The 20,159-nt window shown below is 38.1% G+C and overlaps 2 protein-coding genes across 5 annotated transcripts; one reads left to right on the top strand and one right to left on the bottom strand.

The window, feature by feature from the left end:
• The first annotated feature begins 663 nt into the window (after positions 1-663).
• Positions 664-10,762, top strand: GMNN (geminin DNA replication inhibitor). Of its 4 annotated transcripts, none has more exons than XM_061147496.1 (8): positions 664-833; positions 2,889-2,946; positions 3,667-3,744; positions 5,508-5,585; positions 6,225-6,372; positions 8,659-8,741; positions 9,040-9,150; positions 10,333-10,762. In XM_061147496.1, the coding sequence occupies exons 2-8, from the start codon at positions 2,896-2,898 to the stop codon at positions 10,420-10,422; spliced, it is 639 nt and encodes a 212-aa protein (XP_061003479.1). In that variant the 5' UTR covers positions 664-833; positions 2,889-2,895; the 3' UTR covers positions 10,423-10,762. The 4 variants fall into 4 exon arrangements, with proteins under 4 accessions (XP_061003479.1, XP_061003477.1, XP_061003478.1 ...); XM_061147494.1 differs by having other exon boundaries at positions 2,871-2,946; XM_061147495.1 differs by having other exon boundaries at positions 2,847-2,946.
• Positions 10,763-13,955: 3,193 nt separating this feature from the next.
• On the bottom strand, positions 13,956-16,675 carry ARMH2 (armadillo like helical domain containing 2). The gene is made up of 2 exons (XM_061146187.1): positions 16,341-16,675; positions 13,956-14,383 (listed from the first exon to the last, which is right to left on the bottom strand). The coding sequence occupies exons 1-2, from the start codon at positions 16,600-16,602 to the stop codon at positions 13,956-13,958; spliced, it is 690 nt and encodes a 229-aa protein (XP_061002170.1). The 5' UTR covers positions 16,603-16,675.
• Between the last annotated feature and the right edge of the window lie 3,484 nt (positions 16,676-20,159).

Genomic DNA, 20,159 nt, shown 5'->3' with positions numbered 1-20,159 from the left:
AAAAACAATTATTATTAAGGTTTTCCTGCTCCTTCAAATTGCAATGGCAGCTGTATTTCAGTGCCTAGAACAGTACTGGTACCTACTAGGCGCTCAGTCAATGGGCCTGTTGCTCGATTAGGCCTTCTAGTACTAATGAAGTGAAGTGAAGTGAAAGTCGCTCAGTGGTGTCCGAGTCTTTGCGACCCCACGGACTATATAGTCCATGAGATTCCCTAGGCCAGAATATTGGAGTGGGTAGCTTTTCCCTTCTCCAGGGGATCTTCCCAACCCAGGGATCGAACCCAGTTCTCCCGCATTGCGGGCGGATTCTTTACCAACTGAGCCACAAGGGAACTAGGGCACCACAATTTAGTCAACATGAAAAAGCCAAAATATAAAAGCTCTTAATACAATGAAGAGGCCGCGGAACAAGGATTTTCAGAAAAATACAATACTTTTTTCTCTCGGTGTTTACATCTAGTGGGGACAAAAAAACCCCAAAATCATTCACTTTGAACGGAAGTTGAGACCGCAGGACAGAAGCCGGGACCCAGAACCCAGTCAGGCCCAAATACACGCCACGCCCACCAGGCAGGCGCAGGAAGGGGCGGAGCCGAAACGGGCGGAGGCGAGAGGCAATTCGTCGGATTCCGATAGCTCCGCCCTACGTCTAGCGTCAGGCGGTTACGTGATCGTCCAGGGCCGGCGGGAAGAGTTTCAGTGTTTTCCCAGCAGCGCGCGCCCTCACTCCAGCGGCTGCCGGCCCAAACGTGGGTTGGCCGTGAACCCCGCGCGAGGAGCAGCGGTCACAACTTCCTGAGTTCGCTACGAGTACTGCACGCTTCCATCCGGTAAGTGTGAGAGGGGTGCCTGGAGTGGGTCCGCAGGGGTTGCTAGATGAGGCCTCTTAGGGCTGCCGCCGGCCAGAAGTCGCGTACTCCTCTGATGACTGCCTGGCCACTGTCGGGGTCGGGGTGAAGAGGCGATTAAACGGTCGTCGGGTGGGGGGCGGGGGCGGGGGGGAGGTGAGACTGGACCCCGTCCCATTAGTTAGGTCGGTTTTGGCGCGCTTTCCCGTCCGCACTCGCTATTGGCTGGCGGGCGCCGTCCCCAGGCGTGCCCATGGGTTGGAGGGCCCCGGCGCGTTGAACCTTCTGCCGCCTCTTTGGCGTCTGGATCTCTGTCCCGAGGACAGACTTGCGGGCTTATGGGGCGGTTTCTGTGCAGTTGGTTGGTGTGAGGGCATCAGCGTTGGTGTACCTTGTCAAGAGGAACATCATCCGTCCTCATGACCAGGAATTAACTGGTGGAAATCCATTGTTGTTGTCTAGTGGCTAAGTCACGTTCGTAGCCTGCCAGGCTCCTCTGTCCATGAGATTACCCAGGCAAGAATACTGGAGTGCGTTGCCATTTCCTTCTCCAAGGGGATCTTCCCGACCCAGGGATCGAACCCGCGTCTCTGCATTGACAGGCTGTTATTTCACTGAGCCTCCATTAATGGTCCGCTAACTGGGCTCGGGGGAGAAGATCCCTGAGTCCTGCGTCTGCTCGTTTAAAGAAAAAATGAACGTGGTGACACTTGGTTTCATCATTTTATCAATAGTTCCTTGGACTCACTCCTATGCTGGAGTTTTCAATCTAGTTGTTTAAAATAACTAGATAAGTACCACAGCTTCCTTAACTCCATGGCTGATTCATGTCAATGTATGACAAAACCCACTGAAATGTTGTGAAGTAATTAGCCTCCAACTAATTAAAAACATTAAAAAATAAATAAATTAATTAAAATAACTAGATAATAAAAAATAAGGATGTCGGCGGGAGTGTAATGAGCAAGTGAGGAGTAAATCATGACGTGTACGAAATCATTTTTTACATCGCAATTTAGGACGCATTCCTCAGCTAAATTAGAACCTTCAGGAAGCAGTATTTATTCCTCCTATGCCATACACTTTGATGTTTTAAACACCTACTAAGTGATTTTGGAATCCCAGGCCTCGACTCGCAGTTTGAAAACCACTGCCCTGGCTCAGCTCGACCAGCATTTGCTTAACATTAAACAGACTAGAAAATAGGATGTGTCACAGCATTAGACTTTTTTTCCTAAGCTTTTATGATTGCATTTGTGTGTGCTGGCACACAGCATAAAATGTATTCACATGGGATGGGTCATAGTCAAAGTTTAGAAGTCACTGCACTGAGTAAAGAAAGGCATAGCTACAGAAATCAGTGAGATCTGTATGAGAGAAGAGAGACGGCTGGGGAGTTCAAATTTGGGTTTGGAGTGAGTGGAGCCAGTGTTCTGGTTAATAAGATTGCATAACCCTTTGTCTCCTCCCTTTTCTTTGCATCCATCAGTGCCTCAGTTAATGGTGGTTAAACATTCCCTACACATGGAAATGCATAATCTTACTTGATTAGATATTAAGCCAGTATTAAGTTATTGCTGGTTACCAGTGCCAAGTTTATTATAGCTTAAGTCTACCTTTGAAACAGCAAAGTTAGGATGCTGTTTTTGACCTGATCATACCTGAATGTCTGTGTTTTACTTTTCCCACTGACCATTTTTCAGACCTTTGGGAGCCCTGCATTTAATATAGAACACCATCATGTTTTGTAAATTTGCTTAGACTACATATTTTCTCATATGTAACAAAATTTTACCAGCCAGAATTATTTTTTTTGTGTGTGTGTATGTATAAAGTAAAGATACTAAGAGTCATTAGCTTTAGTCACTTGTCATTGACAGGGCTGAGTTTGGGTACAGTAAGAAAAGATTCTATCTTTTTTATCGTTACGATTTTTTAATTTTTATTTTTACGTTGTACTTTGAACAAAAAACTAAATTTCACTTTCTGATGCAGATTGTTCTGTTTTTGAATTGCTAGTCTTCTGCTCTTCATCAGGTGTGTAATGAGTCACAGCATGAAGCAGAAACAAGAAGGACTCCAAGAGAATGTAAAGGTATGTGATGCAATCACTTTCAGCTTTTGTAGAAAGCAGGTAGTTAGATGTTTTTGACGTAATTTGGTCAAATTTAACTGGCTATAATTTCTATGAACCTTGACTTAACTAAATTTTGAGTCTGAGGGCAAGTAACAATAGAGGACTGTTTAAAAATGAATTATGGTTGAATATTAAGTTTTGTGATCCAGGCACATAGGATGTTTTTCCATTTATTTAGGTCTAAGTATTTTGTTGTTTTTAATGCTATTGTAGCTGGAATCATTTCCTTAATTAAATTTTTGGTGTGGTCATTGCTGCTATATAGAAATGCAGTTGACTTGTATCTTGATCTTGTTTCTTTCAGCCTTGCAGAGCTTGTTTATTAGTTTTTTTTAGTAAATTCCTTAGGGTTTTCTGTATACAAGACTTTTTATTCCTTTGTTTTTACTCTTACTACATTTCATGAGATGGTTTTATTAAAATCCTTTAAGTGTATATTCAAATTAGATCTTTGATCACAGAGACATTTTGCATTATTGCCTTGCCTTAGTATCTTCCTTACATTATTTTTCTTGAATAATAGTTTGTACTGATAATATGTGAATTTGATCCCATCATCTTCCATAAAGGGTAATAACATCTTCCAATTGTGCTTTGTATGTGTGTGTTTTTAAACTTTTTATTAGGAAAATATTAAAAAATAGTAATTTAATCTCAATTTACTTCCCCCACTTTCAGCAATTATCAGTATATCAGTTCAGTTCAGTCGCTCAGTCGTGTCTGACTCTTTGCAACCCCATGGACTATCAGCATATGGCAAGTCTTATTTCATCTCCGTCTCTATTCGCTCCTTCTTTCTTCCACTGAATTATTTTGAATCAAATCCCAGACAGATAATTTATGTAATTCCAGCAGAGTCTAACATTTAAAGAGAAGTCTAATATTTAGTAGTTATAGTACAACTATCTGGGATATAAAAGGACCTGGGTTCTGCTTGGTTCTGCCTCCAAAACTGTGATGTTGGGTGAGTTATTTAGCATCTCTGCCTCAGTTTACTCATCTGTAAAAGGAGCGAGTTGGACTGAAGCTAGTCTGTAAGAGTATATTTTAGGAGTTCATAGATTCCTTGCCAGTCATACACAAAATGCTGTGTGTATGCTTGTTTTGTTATTACTGTTTCTTGAGGGGGTTTGCAGAATATAAAATTGTTTTCTAAAAAGATTAAGACTCATTAATATATGAGAACCTTTCTGGTTGTAAAGAGCTTATTCTAAATGCAAGATCTGTATGAATAAAATGATAATAGCAATATTACATTTGGGTGGCTGGATGCTATAAAGCTTACAGTTGTGAAAGTTAAATCTTGGAAATGGTCATTTAGTATTTCAGTCATTTATCTTAGTAGCAAGTGTTTAAATAAATTAACATCTATTATTAAAGGGTTTCAAAGTTGTATTTTCTTCTGTTTGTCTGGAGACTGTTGACTAATCTTAAATTATATCTGAAATGTTGGTGTAATATTTGTTCTCCCAGTAGCCAGCGTTTGTTCTTCAGTTCAATAGTGAGATAATAATCAGCAGTAGAAACTTTACCGTGGGAAAGGTGAGCTCTAGTCCTGTGGAGCGCAGTGTGGAATCAGTAACTTTCTCACGCTGCTCTGGTGTCATGTTCTTACTAACTTTGTTTGAGTATTCACTATTGTTTGCTATCCCATGGTGGCAGTATAACTAATGATTTTTTGCAGATATAGTAGAGAGATCTTTTAGATCAGGAAATATGCAGGAAGGTATTTACATATTACAAGGAAGGCAAATTTTTTCCTGAAACAATAGCTTGGGCATTTTGGAATTCTAGTATGCCTCAAGCACTGACATTTTTGCTGTCTGCTAATGAATGGTCCTGAAGCAAACTGCTTCTACACTCAGGTAAAGGTTGAGGGGGAGAAGCAGGTCTTCTTACATGTGTAATGTTCTTAAAATTATATTCTTGTGGTGAATTCATATAAATATGTTAGGGGATATTCACAATTTAAAGAAAGCCTAAGAGGAATCCTTTTGATTAGGGGAGAGAAATATTTTGCAGTTAAATAATTAACCCTTTCCTCCAATTTGCCCCTTTTGTGGGTTTCTGCCATAAATGTAATGATATTTGGTACATTTCTAGTTTCTGTGTGGAAGATCTTTTTTTTTATAAGATGGAATACAGATATTTCTGGTATTCTGGAATTTCACCATATATGAAGTATTAGAACTTAAAAATGTTATATTTTTGTTTTAACTAAACAATGACTGTATGACTGTAGCAAGAACATATATTGAAATGGGAGAAGAGTGACTTGTTTGTGTCAAGTTTGAGTAATATGATTTATTTTTAGAATTTCTTCAAACTTTATTAGAATTTTAGGGAAATAATAAGTTTGCTAGTTGATCAAACCATGTGTAATTTTACAAAATTATATACCATATCAAACATTAATGTCCTTTGGGTTGTTTTGTTTTTTGTAAATTATAGTAGGATTAAGTTAGTAACAGTCCATATAGTAACTTAGTAACCAGATAATTTATTATGTTGACTTTCAGAGCAGTCCTGTTCCAAGAAGAACTCTGAAGATGATTCAGCCTTCTACGGCTGGATCTCTAGTTGGAAGAGAAAATGAGGTGTGTATTGTTGTATTGTTGAGCTAGAATGGGATACAGATGATACTGCACTTACATTAAAAACATTTCAAAGACTTACTTGGTCAGAAATACCTAAATCATTGAAATTTGGAAATAATTTAAGGATAACAATTGTATATTCCCCACAGAAATGGTTTTTGTTTTAATTTCAGTTTAGGAAGTTGAAAGTTGCTATGGATATCTGTAGTAGAACTGGGATAATAAATTATGAGTTAACCTATAGGCATAATGTTTGATTTCTTTCTCCTTTTTTTTTTTTAAGAATAAAATATTAGATTCAATCATTTACCCCTGTATGTAAATAATGAAATCATGGATGAGGGTTTCTAGACTTTTATGGGTTGAAAATCATGCCTTCCCTTGGTACTGAATTATTTAGGTAATGAAAATGAATTCAGCTAAGCCTTAGACCCAAGTCTAATCTAAAACAATTGCTTTAAATAAAATTCCTAAAATATGACTATATATTTTTGTAGAGTTTTGAATTTATAATTTCTTAAAAGAGCCAAAGATATCAAAAAGAGATATGAATACTTTAGTTTTAATTCAAAAGAGACAAAGCTATTCAGCTTTCTTGTTCATTAAACAAAATGACTGATGTACATATTTTCATTATAGTTGGTTAAAGGCTTGTCCAAACAGAAACATTGGAATGACCAGTTAATATCTAAGACTTCCAGCTCTGGAGTTATTACTGACCCAGAACATAGTAAAAATAAAACTCTTGGAGGAGTCAGCCAAGAAGCATTTGATCTTATGATTACAGGTACAAAAAAATATGTATATATGCAGCTTTTATCTTAAAAACCTAAATTATAATAAGGGTAAATATTGTTTGTTGTTATGAATTCTGCCCACGGCTTTTTAATCTATTAAACTATTTTGCTTTAATGTTTTTGATAATTTAAAATTTCTTATGGTTGGAAATATATAAAATGTAAATTTGGACAGGTCCTATGGTTTGGTAAGATCCATATATGGGTTTAATATTAAAGGAAAGGATAGTGAATAATATGGCAGCTTTGATATTGGACATGTAAGACTTAGAAATAATCTCTTCTCAAGCAAAGTGTCTAGAGAATGAATTTGCGGAGAGGAACTTGAAGAAAAGATACCAGGAGAATGAAATAAGGGAACAATAGGAACAAGAGGAGTGAAGATGAGTGAGAAGCATGTGCCTGTGATAATTACTGGTTTTAATGGAATGGCAGTGGAATTCAGAAAAGGAAGCTAGTGATGATTTATAAGTATTATGGAAGGTGATTACTTCTATTCTAGTAATGAGTCATTGGATATTATTACTGAGGAAAAAAATCTGAGACCTAGAGAAGTTAATGGCCTCACCCAAGATTAAAGTGGTGTTTGGGCTCATTTTGAGTTGCCTGAATGACTGGGGGAAGAAATAAGTAGATAGTAGGTTTTTTAGGCAAAATAAAGAAAGGTTGATTGCATACAAATAAAGAAATTTTAATAATAGTGTAAAATAAGCAACAGGATTTGTGATACTCATCTGATTTGGCTAAAATTAATCAAGATTGATAGGAAATAATAACTAAAGTTAAATATGGAAATAAACAACTCAACTATACATTGTATTGCTATCATAACCACATAGAAAAAATTAATTCATTTAACTTGAACATAGAACTCTTGACTATACAACCTCAGTGGGATATACTGTGAGGACTAAAAGAACTACAAAGAAATCTTGAATTTAATTTTTGCTGTTAGTGGTATTGCTATAGTAGCAGTTATGGGGGAAATTTGAGTATATTTTAGGATTGAGCAAATGAGTAATATGTTGATATTTTTGGGTTCATAGTATGGTGAAGGGAGATACAATATGTAATGGGGAAGGAAAGGAGGAACTCTGTTATGGAACTGGAATTGGGAGTGTTGGTATGAACTGATTTTTTTGTTTTTTAAAGAATCTACCTCTGCCAGTGAAAGAGCCCAGAAACAATGGCACCTAAATAACAAGAAGCACAATCACACCCAGTTCTTGGTTTGTAAACAGGATTCTCCACTAAAGCTCCCTGGAGAAATGGCTGCTTCCAGGACTGGGGCAAGCTCACTATAGAGGGAGCTTGTAATCTCTTGTGTTAGAAAATCAACAACTGATGCAGAGGTTAAACGGATAAGAGACTGCTTTAAGGGATCCCCTTGGCTAAAGTAGGGAAAGTTTGAGCATCAAAATGAATGATGACAAAAATGGATTATAATACACTGAATTAAAAAAGAGTACATGAATCCATACTGGTAATTTTCTTCTGAATTGGGGGAGGGGATGTTCTTTGACAGAATAATGCCAACTACTGAATGTAGAAGGAACTACATAATTGGAAAATCACTCCTTTTTTTATCCACCGTAGAAACAGATTTAAGAAATATTAGTGGAGCTAAAACTGGAGGAAAGGTTGTTAGGGAATTAGATATTAACACCACAGACTCAAAAGTTTTACTCCATAGATCATTTACTTGTTACTGAAGGAAAAAAGTGTCTTTACAAGGGAGAAATCATCTTAAACGATTGAATATAACATCTAGGATTGTGACAAACTAGGATTGTGACAAATTAGTATGTGCTTCTTCAGTGGTACACTGGGAAGGATACAACATATTTACACAGTGTCCTTGCCAACGTGTATAGCTTGAACCTAATAATGAAAATGGACAAATGCAAATTTAAGGGCAATGTAAAAATAACTGATCTGGACTTTTCACAAATGTCACTGTTAAACAAAAAAAAAAGTATGAAGACACATAGCAAATGCAGCAAACAACCTTTAACAATCTAGGTGAAAGTTATATGTGTATTGTACTGGTGTTGGAATTGTTTTGAAAGATTGAAAATCTTCAAAACGTTTGGAAAAATAAGAGAAAAAACTGATTTGGCTTTCTAACTTTAATCTTTTTTAAAAATGGTATTACTAAGTACTGAATAAGACTAAATTTTTTTTTTAATAGACAAAAAGTTACTGGGTTTTTACAGCAGTATATATATACAGTAATGATTTCCAAAGTTACACTGTAAAACATTCATTTATTTTAGAAAATCCATCCCCTCAATATTGGAAAGAAGTGGCAGAAAAACGGCGGAAGGCTCTCTATGAGGCCCTTAAGGAAAATGAGAAAGTATGTACTGAATATAATTTGTGACATTTTTAAACATTCCGGGATCATTTTTCTTCTGCTGTCTACGATATTTTACTAGAGCAATATAAACCAGATTTAATGTTGGCCTAGTAAAAGTTTAATTAGGCAGAACTGTTACACAAAAAGAAGCCTATTGTGTTGAGAGTCACTTGGACAGCACCTTTGTTAGCAACTTTGTCCTAAATGTGCTGTCAGGTGTATACTTGGAGGCATATAATTTGGTTTACAGTGTCGCAAACCTGTGAGATATTGAACTATTTTGATTTATGTCACATAGCTTCATAAAGAGATTGAACAAAAGGACAATGAAATTGCCCGCCTGAAGGAGGAGAATAAGGAACTGGCAGAGGTGGCAGAACATGTTCAGTATATGGCAGAGATGATACAGGTAGGTGTCTTAACCTTCACCTGACCCCGAGTCCTCTGTTTTCCTATCGAGTCCAGGGAGTGTGATCAGAACGTGTTTGGGCTCTAGGATCAGATCTCCCGGTTTGAGTCCTCGCCCCTGCCTAGCGCCGTTAAGTTAGAGTCAAGCAGGTTGTTTATCCTGTCAGGGCTCCATTTTCCTCATCTGTAAAATGGGAGTAATAGTGCCTACTTCATAGGCTTCCTATGAGAATAATGAGTTATAATAGGGAAAAACTGAGAGAACTGCCTGTATATAGTGAGAACCCAGTAACTGTGAGGTGCTGTTGTTTATTATTATGAAACAAAAGAACACCTGTTTTCTTGTAGAGATATAAAAAGGAATTATATCTGAAAAATATAGGGAATTTATTATATTTCACAGGTGTCAAATTTTCAGATAGGCTTTTTTAAACATTTTTATTGGAGTCTGGTTGATTTATAGTGTGTTAGCTTCAGGTACACAGCAGAGTGGATCAGTTACACATACATATATATACACACAGACACACACAGTTTTTATTTTAACTAACGCTGATGAGACATGATGGGCACTTACAAAACTGGTATTAATAGTTGGTGTACTAAATAGCTTTGGTCATCTTACCTGACTTTTTTTAAAATTTGGAAGTAACTAATGTGTTTATAAGTATTAACCTGGTGACTCTTAATTTACCAGTCTTAAAAACTAGGTCTTAAATTTATTCATGTCTGCAAAACATCATCTTATGGTTAGGAAGGAAGTTTTTCAAATCACAACTTTTCTTGTACTGAATTTCTACCTTACATTTTAGCACCATGACAGAATAAAGTTTTCATTTGGAAGCAGTGTAGTAGCTCTCTTAACTGCCGTGGGAGTATTGGTCCAAAGCAGATGGGAAATTAGGAAACCTGGTCCTTTACTGTAGTTTGAGAAGTACTGGTTTGAGTTGTATTCTGAAAGCATCTCAGTACTTAAAAATAAGCAAATTTGTAAACACTGACTTTGCAGAAATAGGATCTAATATGGTTAGCACTTGGATATAACACTTGACTGCTTGTAAGTGAATTTAGTAGAGACATTATGAAACCTTACTACAACATTGAGGGTTCCTTATATCAGCATAGTAATAATGGACTTGGATTGTAAAGTTTTTAAAATAAATATTGGTTTATTCTTTAAAAGAGGCTGAGTCATGAACCTCTGGATAACCTTGAATCACCGTATAGTCCGGAATTTGATCCTGAACAGGCAACTACTGAGGATTCTGAATGAAGTAGAAGACTCAGAAATTGCTGGTACATGCGCTGAAGAAGTTGTGTCTTCCCCTACAGATGTAAAACCGAGTATATGAAATTCAGTAACTGCCAAAGTTTACCTCCACTGTAGTTCTTTGTAGCAGAGCAAATAACTTTATTATATACTTTTTTTTTTTTACAAATAACTTTATAATGAAAACTTGTTATCAGATTCTCTTGTTTGTATCCTGGAATCCTATTATTGTATTAAAATACAAATACTATGTATTTTTAATCTATGGTGTTTTGTGTAAATAGCATTTTTTCAGTTATCAGACATGACTTGTATATATGATAAATAAACTTCATTCTATTGAGTTTTGTGTGTATCTTGGAAGAATGAAGTATAAAGTCTGTGTAGAAAATTTGTCTATTTCTGTGCTTTTTGTTTTGTTTCGTTTCTGTTCTGCTAACTAGCTTGGAAGAAAACAAGGAAAAATGACTTCTCCCTCTTTAGACTGAGATAGCTGAGGTTTTCCCTCATAAACCTGGTTGCACCTCAGGCTCACTGGAGGGAAATTTGATTTCTGGACCCTAAGCCAGTAATAGGACCAAGTAGAAGTGTGAACATATAGAGATCCAAAAGCTCCCCGGGTGAATCTGATTAGCCATGAGAAGGCTCAACTGGCTGGTAGGATCCTACTCTTCTTGGAAGGTTAAAATGTTGGGGTGGTGTTGGTGGTCTTAGAAAAGCAGAGGGTGGAGCACATAAAGAAATGCAGGAATAACTAAGGGTCCTGAAACTTTCTGTTAACACATTTCACGTACTGGAGTATACAAAGTGTGTATATTGAAGTAAGAGGGTGAAATGGAGGGTGTACTGTTTGTAGGAAGAAAAAGACAGGGGGAATTGAGAAGTATACCGCATTGGGATTGAGTAAGTTCTGTGGACAGCATACAAGCAACTTGGTGTAAATTGACAATAAAGAGCAATATCAAGCTTTTAAGGATTACTTTAGGCATGTTATTCTAGAACTTCAATTTTCTTATCTCTAATATTGAGGTAAAGTCCACCTCTGTGTTTGTGAGGACTAAAAATTTTAAATAATGGAAACTTATTAAACTATAACAACATTGTCCAATAAAGGTTTATGGGAGGCTGGAACTGAGTTGTCCAGTATAATACGCAGGTATCCTTGAGTACCAAATGCGGCTTTATGAATGAGGGACTAGCAGTTTGTTTATATTTTAAAGAGCCCTGTGAGGTCAGTGGCTGTGTATTAGTGCAGCTCTATATGTTTTAGATGTGGTATATCAGCCCAAAGAGAGAATTGAGGAAGAACAGATAAATTTTACACTGTTTTTTTTACCACAATAAAAATAATTTTTAAAAAGAATTAAGGATATTCTTGATTAGAGGGAGAGGGGAATCAGAGGAGTTTAGAATGAGTGGTAAAGAGGAGAGCTAAGTAGAATAGGATGACTTGGCAAATAGAAAGTATTTCTGGAAAATGTCAAAAACGGATTGCTAGGATTTGGTAGCAGGGAGCAAAAGGGGAGGGAACTGAGGATTTTAAAATTTAATGTCAGAGCTAAAACTAGTAATCTTCTAGAAGAAAATAGGAAATTTTAGTGACCTCAGATTTGGTAAAGATTTCTCCAAAAGGACACATCACTAATTATGCCATAAATCGGATTGCATAAAAATAAAAAACTTCTCTTTGAAAGACTTAAGAGAATGCAAAGACAAGCCACAGACTGGGAGAAAATACTTGTAAAACATACCCAACAAAGGATTTCTATCTATAAAGAACTTAAAACTCATTAAGTAGATAGACAACCTTTTCTTTAAATGGAGGAAAGGTTTGGACACCTGGAGAGCATATGTACAGATGGTAAACAAGTGTGTGGAAAGATGGCATTGTTAGTCATTAGGGAAGTGCAAATTAGACCAGCGAGATTCTGTTAGGTGTGCATCAGAATGGCTCAAGTTTGAGAAAACCTTCACAATACCGAGAGTAAGGATATGAAACAACATCGCATAAGGATATGGGACTCTGGCAGTCCTGGTGGCAATATTAAATGCTACAGGTGCTGTTGAACTGTTAAACTGTTCTTTAAAAATTAAACACACATTCTGTATGATCCGACCATTCTACTCTTATTCTTACCTGAGGGAAATGAAAGCATAAGTCCTTTATGAAGATGAGCAAATAAAGCCCTTGTGCTCAAATTGTTATCTAGCATTTGCTTCTAAGAGAATCCTTACAAGGGACATCAAAGGAAAATAACCATTTGTTAAAATTTTGGTAAGCCAGTGTAAAATCACACCTTAGCAGAAAAATGCCTCTGAACCTGTTTTTCATCAGAGACCCAGCATTATTTGACTCTGAATTACAAAAGCATTTGGAAAATTAATTTCTGTGACGCAGTTTCTAAATGGGGCTTCTGATTTCCAACCCTAATCGCCTATGAACTGAGTTCTAGTTTGAAAAACTGAGTTATGCAATCCACAAAGGGTGAAAAGGTCCAGTGGCTCAGCAGCAGAACACAGCTTTTCTTGTTTTAAGTTTTGAGACAATTTCCCCAGGGAACCTCATGAATCCACATGAGGTGAATAGCATCCCTAACAACATTCCTATAATAAATAAAGATCACCGACCTAGACTTTCTCCAGGCCCCTCAGGTGAAAGCATGACACTAAGTTTAGTCAAGGCATGTCTGAAAGACGAAAGTATTCAATCTCTTGATGGCTCGAATTTAAGCTAGAGGCAAATATTAGGGTAGTTAGAGACACAAAAAGCTACAAGTCCTTTAAGTGCTTTTTCATAAATATTTTTTGTAACAAAGCTTTTGATGAGGCTGAACAGTATGGAAGTGTAAGTTTTCTTTTAAATATTTTCTAACAAAATACGGACGGTGAAAATCTAAGAGCCAAGCTTTAGGCTGTTCTTTGGGTATCTGTACACATAATACTCCATCTCTTTCCAGAGCTGGACCAATGGAGGTGAGCACTGCTCCATGAAGTGTGAGTTCCCCCGAACCCCTGGTCAGCCTGATGTGCAGTAAGATCATGTCTGAAAGCCAAACATGGCCTCAGCCAAGGATGTGGCACCTTGAAGGCTGGCACTGAAACAACGCAAGGATGCGTATGAGTAGGGCAACAGCATCCACTACAGATCAACAGCCTCCATCTACATCCCCTGTAGCATCCGTTGTGGCTGTGAGCTGGGTTTAGATTTGGCATTTCTGGGTGCCTTAGCTAAATGTCATCAGTAAATACACCCCCAGCAAATACACCACTGCTTCTAACAGTTACATAGGTAATGGGTCTTCCAGAATTATAAAATTCTCATTTTATAAACTTAATTTTTATGACGTTATTTCAACAGGGGTGCTTTTCGTAAGTTTGGTTCATCACAGTAATGTTGAAAATGAATATAGAGTTTTTCCACCACCTAAAAGAAAATGCTGAAGAATAATGTTACCAGCTCTTGTTATTTATTTAAATTTTCCAGGGTAATACAGTGGGGTGCAGACAGAGGCATCAGGTAGCTGGATTCAGAGAAATTAATGCCTGTGAAAACCAATGAGGAAATATAGCACCTCTGCAAAATTCTCGGGCCATCCAGACCAATTCTCACTGGCCAATATTTCCAAGTGATATTTCAGAGAACTGCAGTGTTTAAGCTCCTGCATACAAGGCAAGTTATTGCATGTCATGACAGAGAGAACATAGCAACCCCAAAATTTAACCAGGAGGCTGCTGTTTGTTTCACTTTTCATAGTAGACTCAAGTTTGTCATCAAAAAGATCGACGAGAATAGGAATAAACTGCAAATGTTTGGCTCTTTTCTGGCTGACAGGGTTTAAGTAACACCAAGATGCGACACTCTGGAGCAGCAGGATCTTTATTTTGGGTACCATCTCGTAATCTTGCAACAAGTGAGCTACTTCTTTCATGTACTCAGCTGCAAAATTTCCAGCAGTGGGTCCTCCTGTAAAACAAAGCATTTGCATTTCCAGAAGTATTTTATATGTCTAGTAGCTAGTAACATGAGTGCTCCTGTGTTCACACTGTTTTCCTCTCCCCCGCCACCCCAGTCTCCATGTGCTGCTCTGAAATTGAGAAAGTGTACGTTGATCCGCGTGGGGTTACATGAAGAGCACTGGGAGGTCCCTGCCTGCTCAAAGCTCTTCCCTGGTTCCTTCATCAGGCACCTGTCAGTAATGCAAGATGAATAAAGCCTGGCTGTGTTCACCTTGCAGATCTCCCTCATGGTTTCATTCCAGAGTCTTGGTCTTCAGTGCTTGAAGAAGTACCAGAACATTAGAGCAAACATAGGAAAAATCAACAGGCTGAGCTGCAAGGTCAGGGTCTTACTGGCAAGAGAGGTTTTTCCCAAGTTGTCCATCATTATTCTGTTCTTAACGTGTTTCTCAGCCCAACTCTTGCAGATCTGGGGCCAACCTGGTCCTTGACTCTACTCCCATCCTATACCTGGACCCCAGATCTTCCTAGTTCAAATCTTGAATTCTGAGAAGGTCATAGATAAGAAGGCACTGATGAAGACAATTTAAATGGTGAGGAGTGGCTGGTACAGTTGTCTGGATTCTTAGCCACTGGAGTTTCGACCTCGCTTGGATTTCTCTTATTTGTACTACCACAGTTTCATGGTTTTAAGAATTTTCTCTTTGATGTAAAGTGTTAGCGAAAAGCTGGCATGAACCCTTTTCGTTGTTCCCCACATGAAATGAAAGGATTCTGATCCCTTTGTAATTAGCTAATTCTTGCCCCCAATGGTGACCATGGCTCTGTAGTGAACTGAGCCTGCCTCCTTGGTGGTTACGGTTTATCCTCCTGCACACGGGCATTTTCCTGAGTTCCTGTCCTCTCTGGTCCTGTGCTAGTGCTTCTTAATCATTCTGGCACCTTAGGACCCATCGGTCCTTATAAACACTAAATGTTTTCTCTCACGGACACCATTCTGTTGGAAGTAGTCTATCAGAAGGCATCAAAATAATTCATTTTCCCATTTAAAAAATAATCTACCAATGACACTAACAGCTACCAACAACAGCTTCTAATTAGGCATGTTATTGAGGGCTGTCTATAAATTTTTTTTATACATCCTGACATTTATTAGGAAAAAAGGTGAAGCAAGTGTGGATTTGACAGAACAGTGTGTCTTTAAATGGTTCATGTTAGTCACTCAGTTGTGTCCGACTCTTTGCTACCCCATGGACTGTAGCACACCAGGCTCCTCTGTCCATGGGATTCTTACGGCAAGAAAATGTGTGGGTTCCCATTCCCTTCTCTAGGAGATCTTCCCAACCCAGGGATAGAACCCAGGTCTCCTGCATTGCAGGTAGATTCTTTACCATCTGAGCCACAAGGGCCCTTAAATATAATTTCAACCCTTACCACTTAATTCTCTAGCCAAGAGTACATTAATAGCTGTTTTTCACTAATATACCTATTGGCTTTCCTGGTATTAATAAGTGTTTTAAGAGCCTAAAGTTCTTACTGATTTTTCTAAACTATTGCCTGTGTAATGCATTTTTTGCAAGATAAAATATAAAATATCAAGTAGTTTTTCCCTGTAAAAGGGTTGACAAATGAATTCAGTATAGTCTTTGATTTTTTTATGATATTAAAACATTTTATAGGCAATTTCAGTGTATATATGTGTATACATAATTTTAATGAATAAAAATTAGAAAGTACCTAATTAGTCATATAGCCGATGGCCACATTCTTTTAAAACATGAGATCCTTGAGGAGAAAGTAATTAGTAATCATCTGGTGGTACAGAGAGGAGAGACTAATAATTTAGGCAAAGGAAATGTTATTGGACTCTTAAGATGAGTGCTAGGAGACTCACTCACTGACAGTGTTAGAACAGGCAGAAAGGTTGTGGAACATTCCATCAGTACCGCTGGTTAAATCAGTACCTGTAAAGGCCAACAGTCCGATTCTATAGGCAGCTTGAGCTCTCTGTTCAAGGGCTAGAGAATTATCTGTCAAAATATTGCCAAGCATCATTATTTTTTCTTTATGAAAAATACTCTCAGCTGGAGGGATGTATTCTTCCTCCTTCCTAGTGCAGAAGCCCTTAAGGGCAGCCCAGCATTTCTGGAGGCGGTGATATAGCCCCACGAAATACTGAAGAACCTGAGTCCAAAACTGCACATAATAAGCCTGAGTCTCTGCCATTGTGTGAAAAGGCCAAGGGTGCTTCAGTCACATCCCTGGCAGTGACCGAAGTGAACAGTCGAGAACTCGGGAACTCATCACTTAGCAACACTGGAATGGCATACACAAATCCGGGGCGGGGGAGCCATGTATGCCGGACTTCTTTCTTCAGCCGGGCATTGAGGCCTTCTGCACTTTTAGCTAAACCAAGCTTACATTCGCTTCTCTGGTGCGCAGAATCTCACCTCAAACTAAACCCCTCACACACACTCAGTGAGTTCCTGTCTTTATGCCTTGTTCAGGCGATGTCTACTAGGAACTTGCTCCTTCTGCTTTGACTGTTCCAACGTGTCAAACTTGCCACTCAGATCTTTCATAGTATTATGCCAATTTTGCTTACTTGTTACATAGAGTTTTTCTCTACATCATAGATTTTCTGTGTTGATCCTATTTTGCTGAGAAAATGGAAGCAGTCACAAAAGAACTTCCAGGACTTCCCTGGTCATTAAGTAGTTAAGAATCTGCCTGCCAATGCAGGGGACACAGGTTCCATCCCTGGTCCGGGAAGATTCCACATGCCCTGCGGCAACTAAGCCCACATGCTACAACTACTGAGCCCGTGACCAGGAGTCCCAACAACGAGAAGTCTGCGCACCACAACTAGAGGACTTCATGCAGCGACAAAAACCCAGGGCAACCAAAAAAAAGGGAACTTACATCAGTTCTCTCCATTATATCCACCCTCTGATCTGTGTGTGTCCATATCCTCCCGTTATGCTCCCTCCATTTATGCAGATTTTAACCAATCCTCCTCACTCCATTCAAGGAGATTGCTCACAATCCTTCTTTTGCCTCTAATTTTTCCATCTCAGCTGGGACCTTTGCATCATCAAGAAGCATGCTGTACCTTTTCTCATTAAAAAAAATTAAAACAACTCTCTTGACCTCATAGAGCCCCTTCCCCTGGTTATTCATTTTTCTGCTCCTCTTTATACAAAAACTCTTCGAAGAGCTGCCATACTTGCCATTTGAAACATTCTTTGAACTTCTCTTAAATGTACTCCAAATTGGATTTCAACCCTATGGCTCCAATGAAATTGCTCATCAGGGTCACTGGGGACTTTCACTCTGCTGAACTCAATTCTCAGTCCTCAGCATTTGTCACTCATTGCTCCTTGGAACACTTTTCTCACTTGGTTTCTGAGATGTCATATTCCTTTACCTTTTCCCCACTGGCCATCTTCCTTTTCCTTTGCTGTCTCCCCCTCTTCCTTATGACCTCTGAATATTGGAGTGGCCTGAGGCTCAGTCCTTGTACCTCCTCTTGTTTTTTATCTATACTTCCGAGATGAAATAAACCAGTCTCGGTGGCTTTAAATATCATTCACATGCTGAAGACTCCCAATTTTTTATTTTTAATTGGATTTCTCACCTGAACTCTAAACATAAGTACTTTCAATCACCAAGATGGTATCTCCATTTCCATGCCTAACAGGCTTCCCCGACTTAACATACCCTCAAAGCAGAATTCTTGGTCTTTCTCTCCAAACCTGCTGCTCCTCAGTTTCCCTGTCTTGGAAGATGGCATTCTATCTTTCCAGTTTTTCAGACTGAAATTTTTGGATCCACCCTTGGCTTTTGCCTGTTTCATATCTCAGTTCCAATTTATCAACAACTCCTACTGGCTGTAATTTCAAGGTAGAAATTTGGATGCCTTTCCAAATTTGGGACATTCTACAAAATGTACTTTTCTGTATTCTTCAAATATAGTAAGGTGTGGAGGTTTAAAGGGTGGGGGCACAACTGTTCTAGATGAAAAGAACCTAAAGAGGAGAGTCACCATAGGATCCAGCAATCTCCCTCCTAGCCATGTATCTGGAGAAAACTCTAATTTGAAAAGATATATACACCCCAATATTCATAGCAGCACTATTTGCAATAACCAAGACATGAAACCAACCTCAATATTCATCTACAAATGAATGGATAAAGAAGATGAGGTACATATATATAACGGAATACTACTCAGCTATAAAAAGAGTGAAATAATGCCATTTGCAACAACATGAATGGGCAAAGAGATTATCATACTAAGTAAAGTCTTAGAAAGACCAGTATCATATGATAGCACTTATATGTGGAATCTAAAATATGACACAAATGAACTTATTTACAAAACAGAAGCAGGCTCACAGACATAGAAACAAACTAACTTATGCTTATCAAAGGGAGAGTTGGGAGAGGGACAAGTTAGGAATTTGGGATTAGCAGATAAACACTATTATAAATAAATGAAATAGTAAACCACAAAGTCATACTATATAGTATTGGGAACTACAATATCTTGTAATAAACCATAATGGGAAAGAATTTTAAAAAGAATATTTTTATATCTATATGGGTCACTTTGCTCTGATTCAGAAGCTACACAATAGTGTAAATCAATTAAAAAAAAAAAAAAAAAAGAACCTGAAGAGGCATGACAATTAAACATGTAACCCATGGTTGAATCCTGTATCCATGTGTGTGCATGCATGTGCGTGAGCATATGTGTATGTGTGTATATTCTATAAAGGCTACGACTGGGACAATTCAGGAAACAGAGCCTGCATTATCCAGTATGGTAGCCACTGGCCACATATGGCTACAGAACACCTGAAATGTGACTGATCTGAATTGTGATGCACTGTAATTGTAAAATATATACTCTACGTCAAAGTAGGAGAAAAAGAATGTAAAATATTTTATTAATAATTTTTATATTGATTACAAGTTGAAAGATTTTGGATATATTAGGTTAAATAAAGCATATTATTAGAATTAGCTTCCCCTGTTCTTGTTACTTCATGTGGCTACTAGAAAATCTAAAACATCAAGCATGGTCCCTTTTTAAGGCTTTTGCATTTTCTGTTGTGTCTGCCTGGAATGTTCTTCCCAGGGGTATCCACATATCCACATCTGTCAGTTCCTCAGATCATCCTCGAAAGTCATTTTCTCTTAGGCCTTCCCTGACCACTCTCTTTGAAACTTGTGATCTTTGCCCTATCCCATTTCCCATCCCCAGCCTTGGCCTTGGGCAATTACATTCCTTTTTTCGGTCTTTTTTTTTTTTTTTTGGCCACATTGCATGGCTTGTGGGATCTTAGTTCCTGGGCTCCTGGCAGTGGAAGCGCAGAGTCCTACCCACTGGACCGCCAGGGCATTCCCTCCTTTTCTGTCTTATTGTCTTCTCTTTCCAGGATATGAGCCCTGTGAGGGCAGGAATTTTTATGTCTCACAGCAAGAGACTAGCACAGCCAAAAAATAAATAAATAAATTTAAAATATACCAATAGCAACTTAGACAAAATGGGGCGGCACAGGAATGTGTTCCAAATGAAGGAATCAGATAAAATGTAGCTCTGTTTTTCCTCCAATTAGCATTACAACAAATCTGAGAAGTAAATATCATTCTCATGTATGGATAAAGGAATTTCAAGATAAGAATAAATTCAAGTTGAGAATGAAGTGTAGTGTGTTGTATAAATACCAACTCAACAAGAACATATGAAAAAATATAGCAGACCCTGAACACGAAAC

This window comes from Dama dama, chromosome 7 (genome assembly GCF_033118175.1).
Source record: "Dama dama isolate Ldn47 chromosome 7, ASM3311817v1, whole genome shotgun sequence".
Lineage (NCBI taxonomy): Eukaryota > Metazoa > Chordata > Mammalia > Artiodactyla > Cervidae > Dama > Dama dama.
This window is presented reverse-complemented; position numbering and strand designations above follow the sequence as displayed.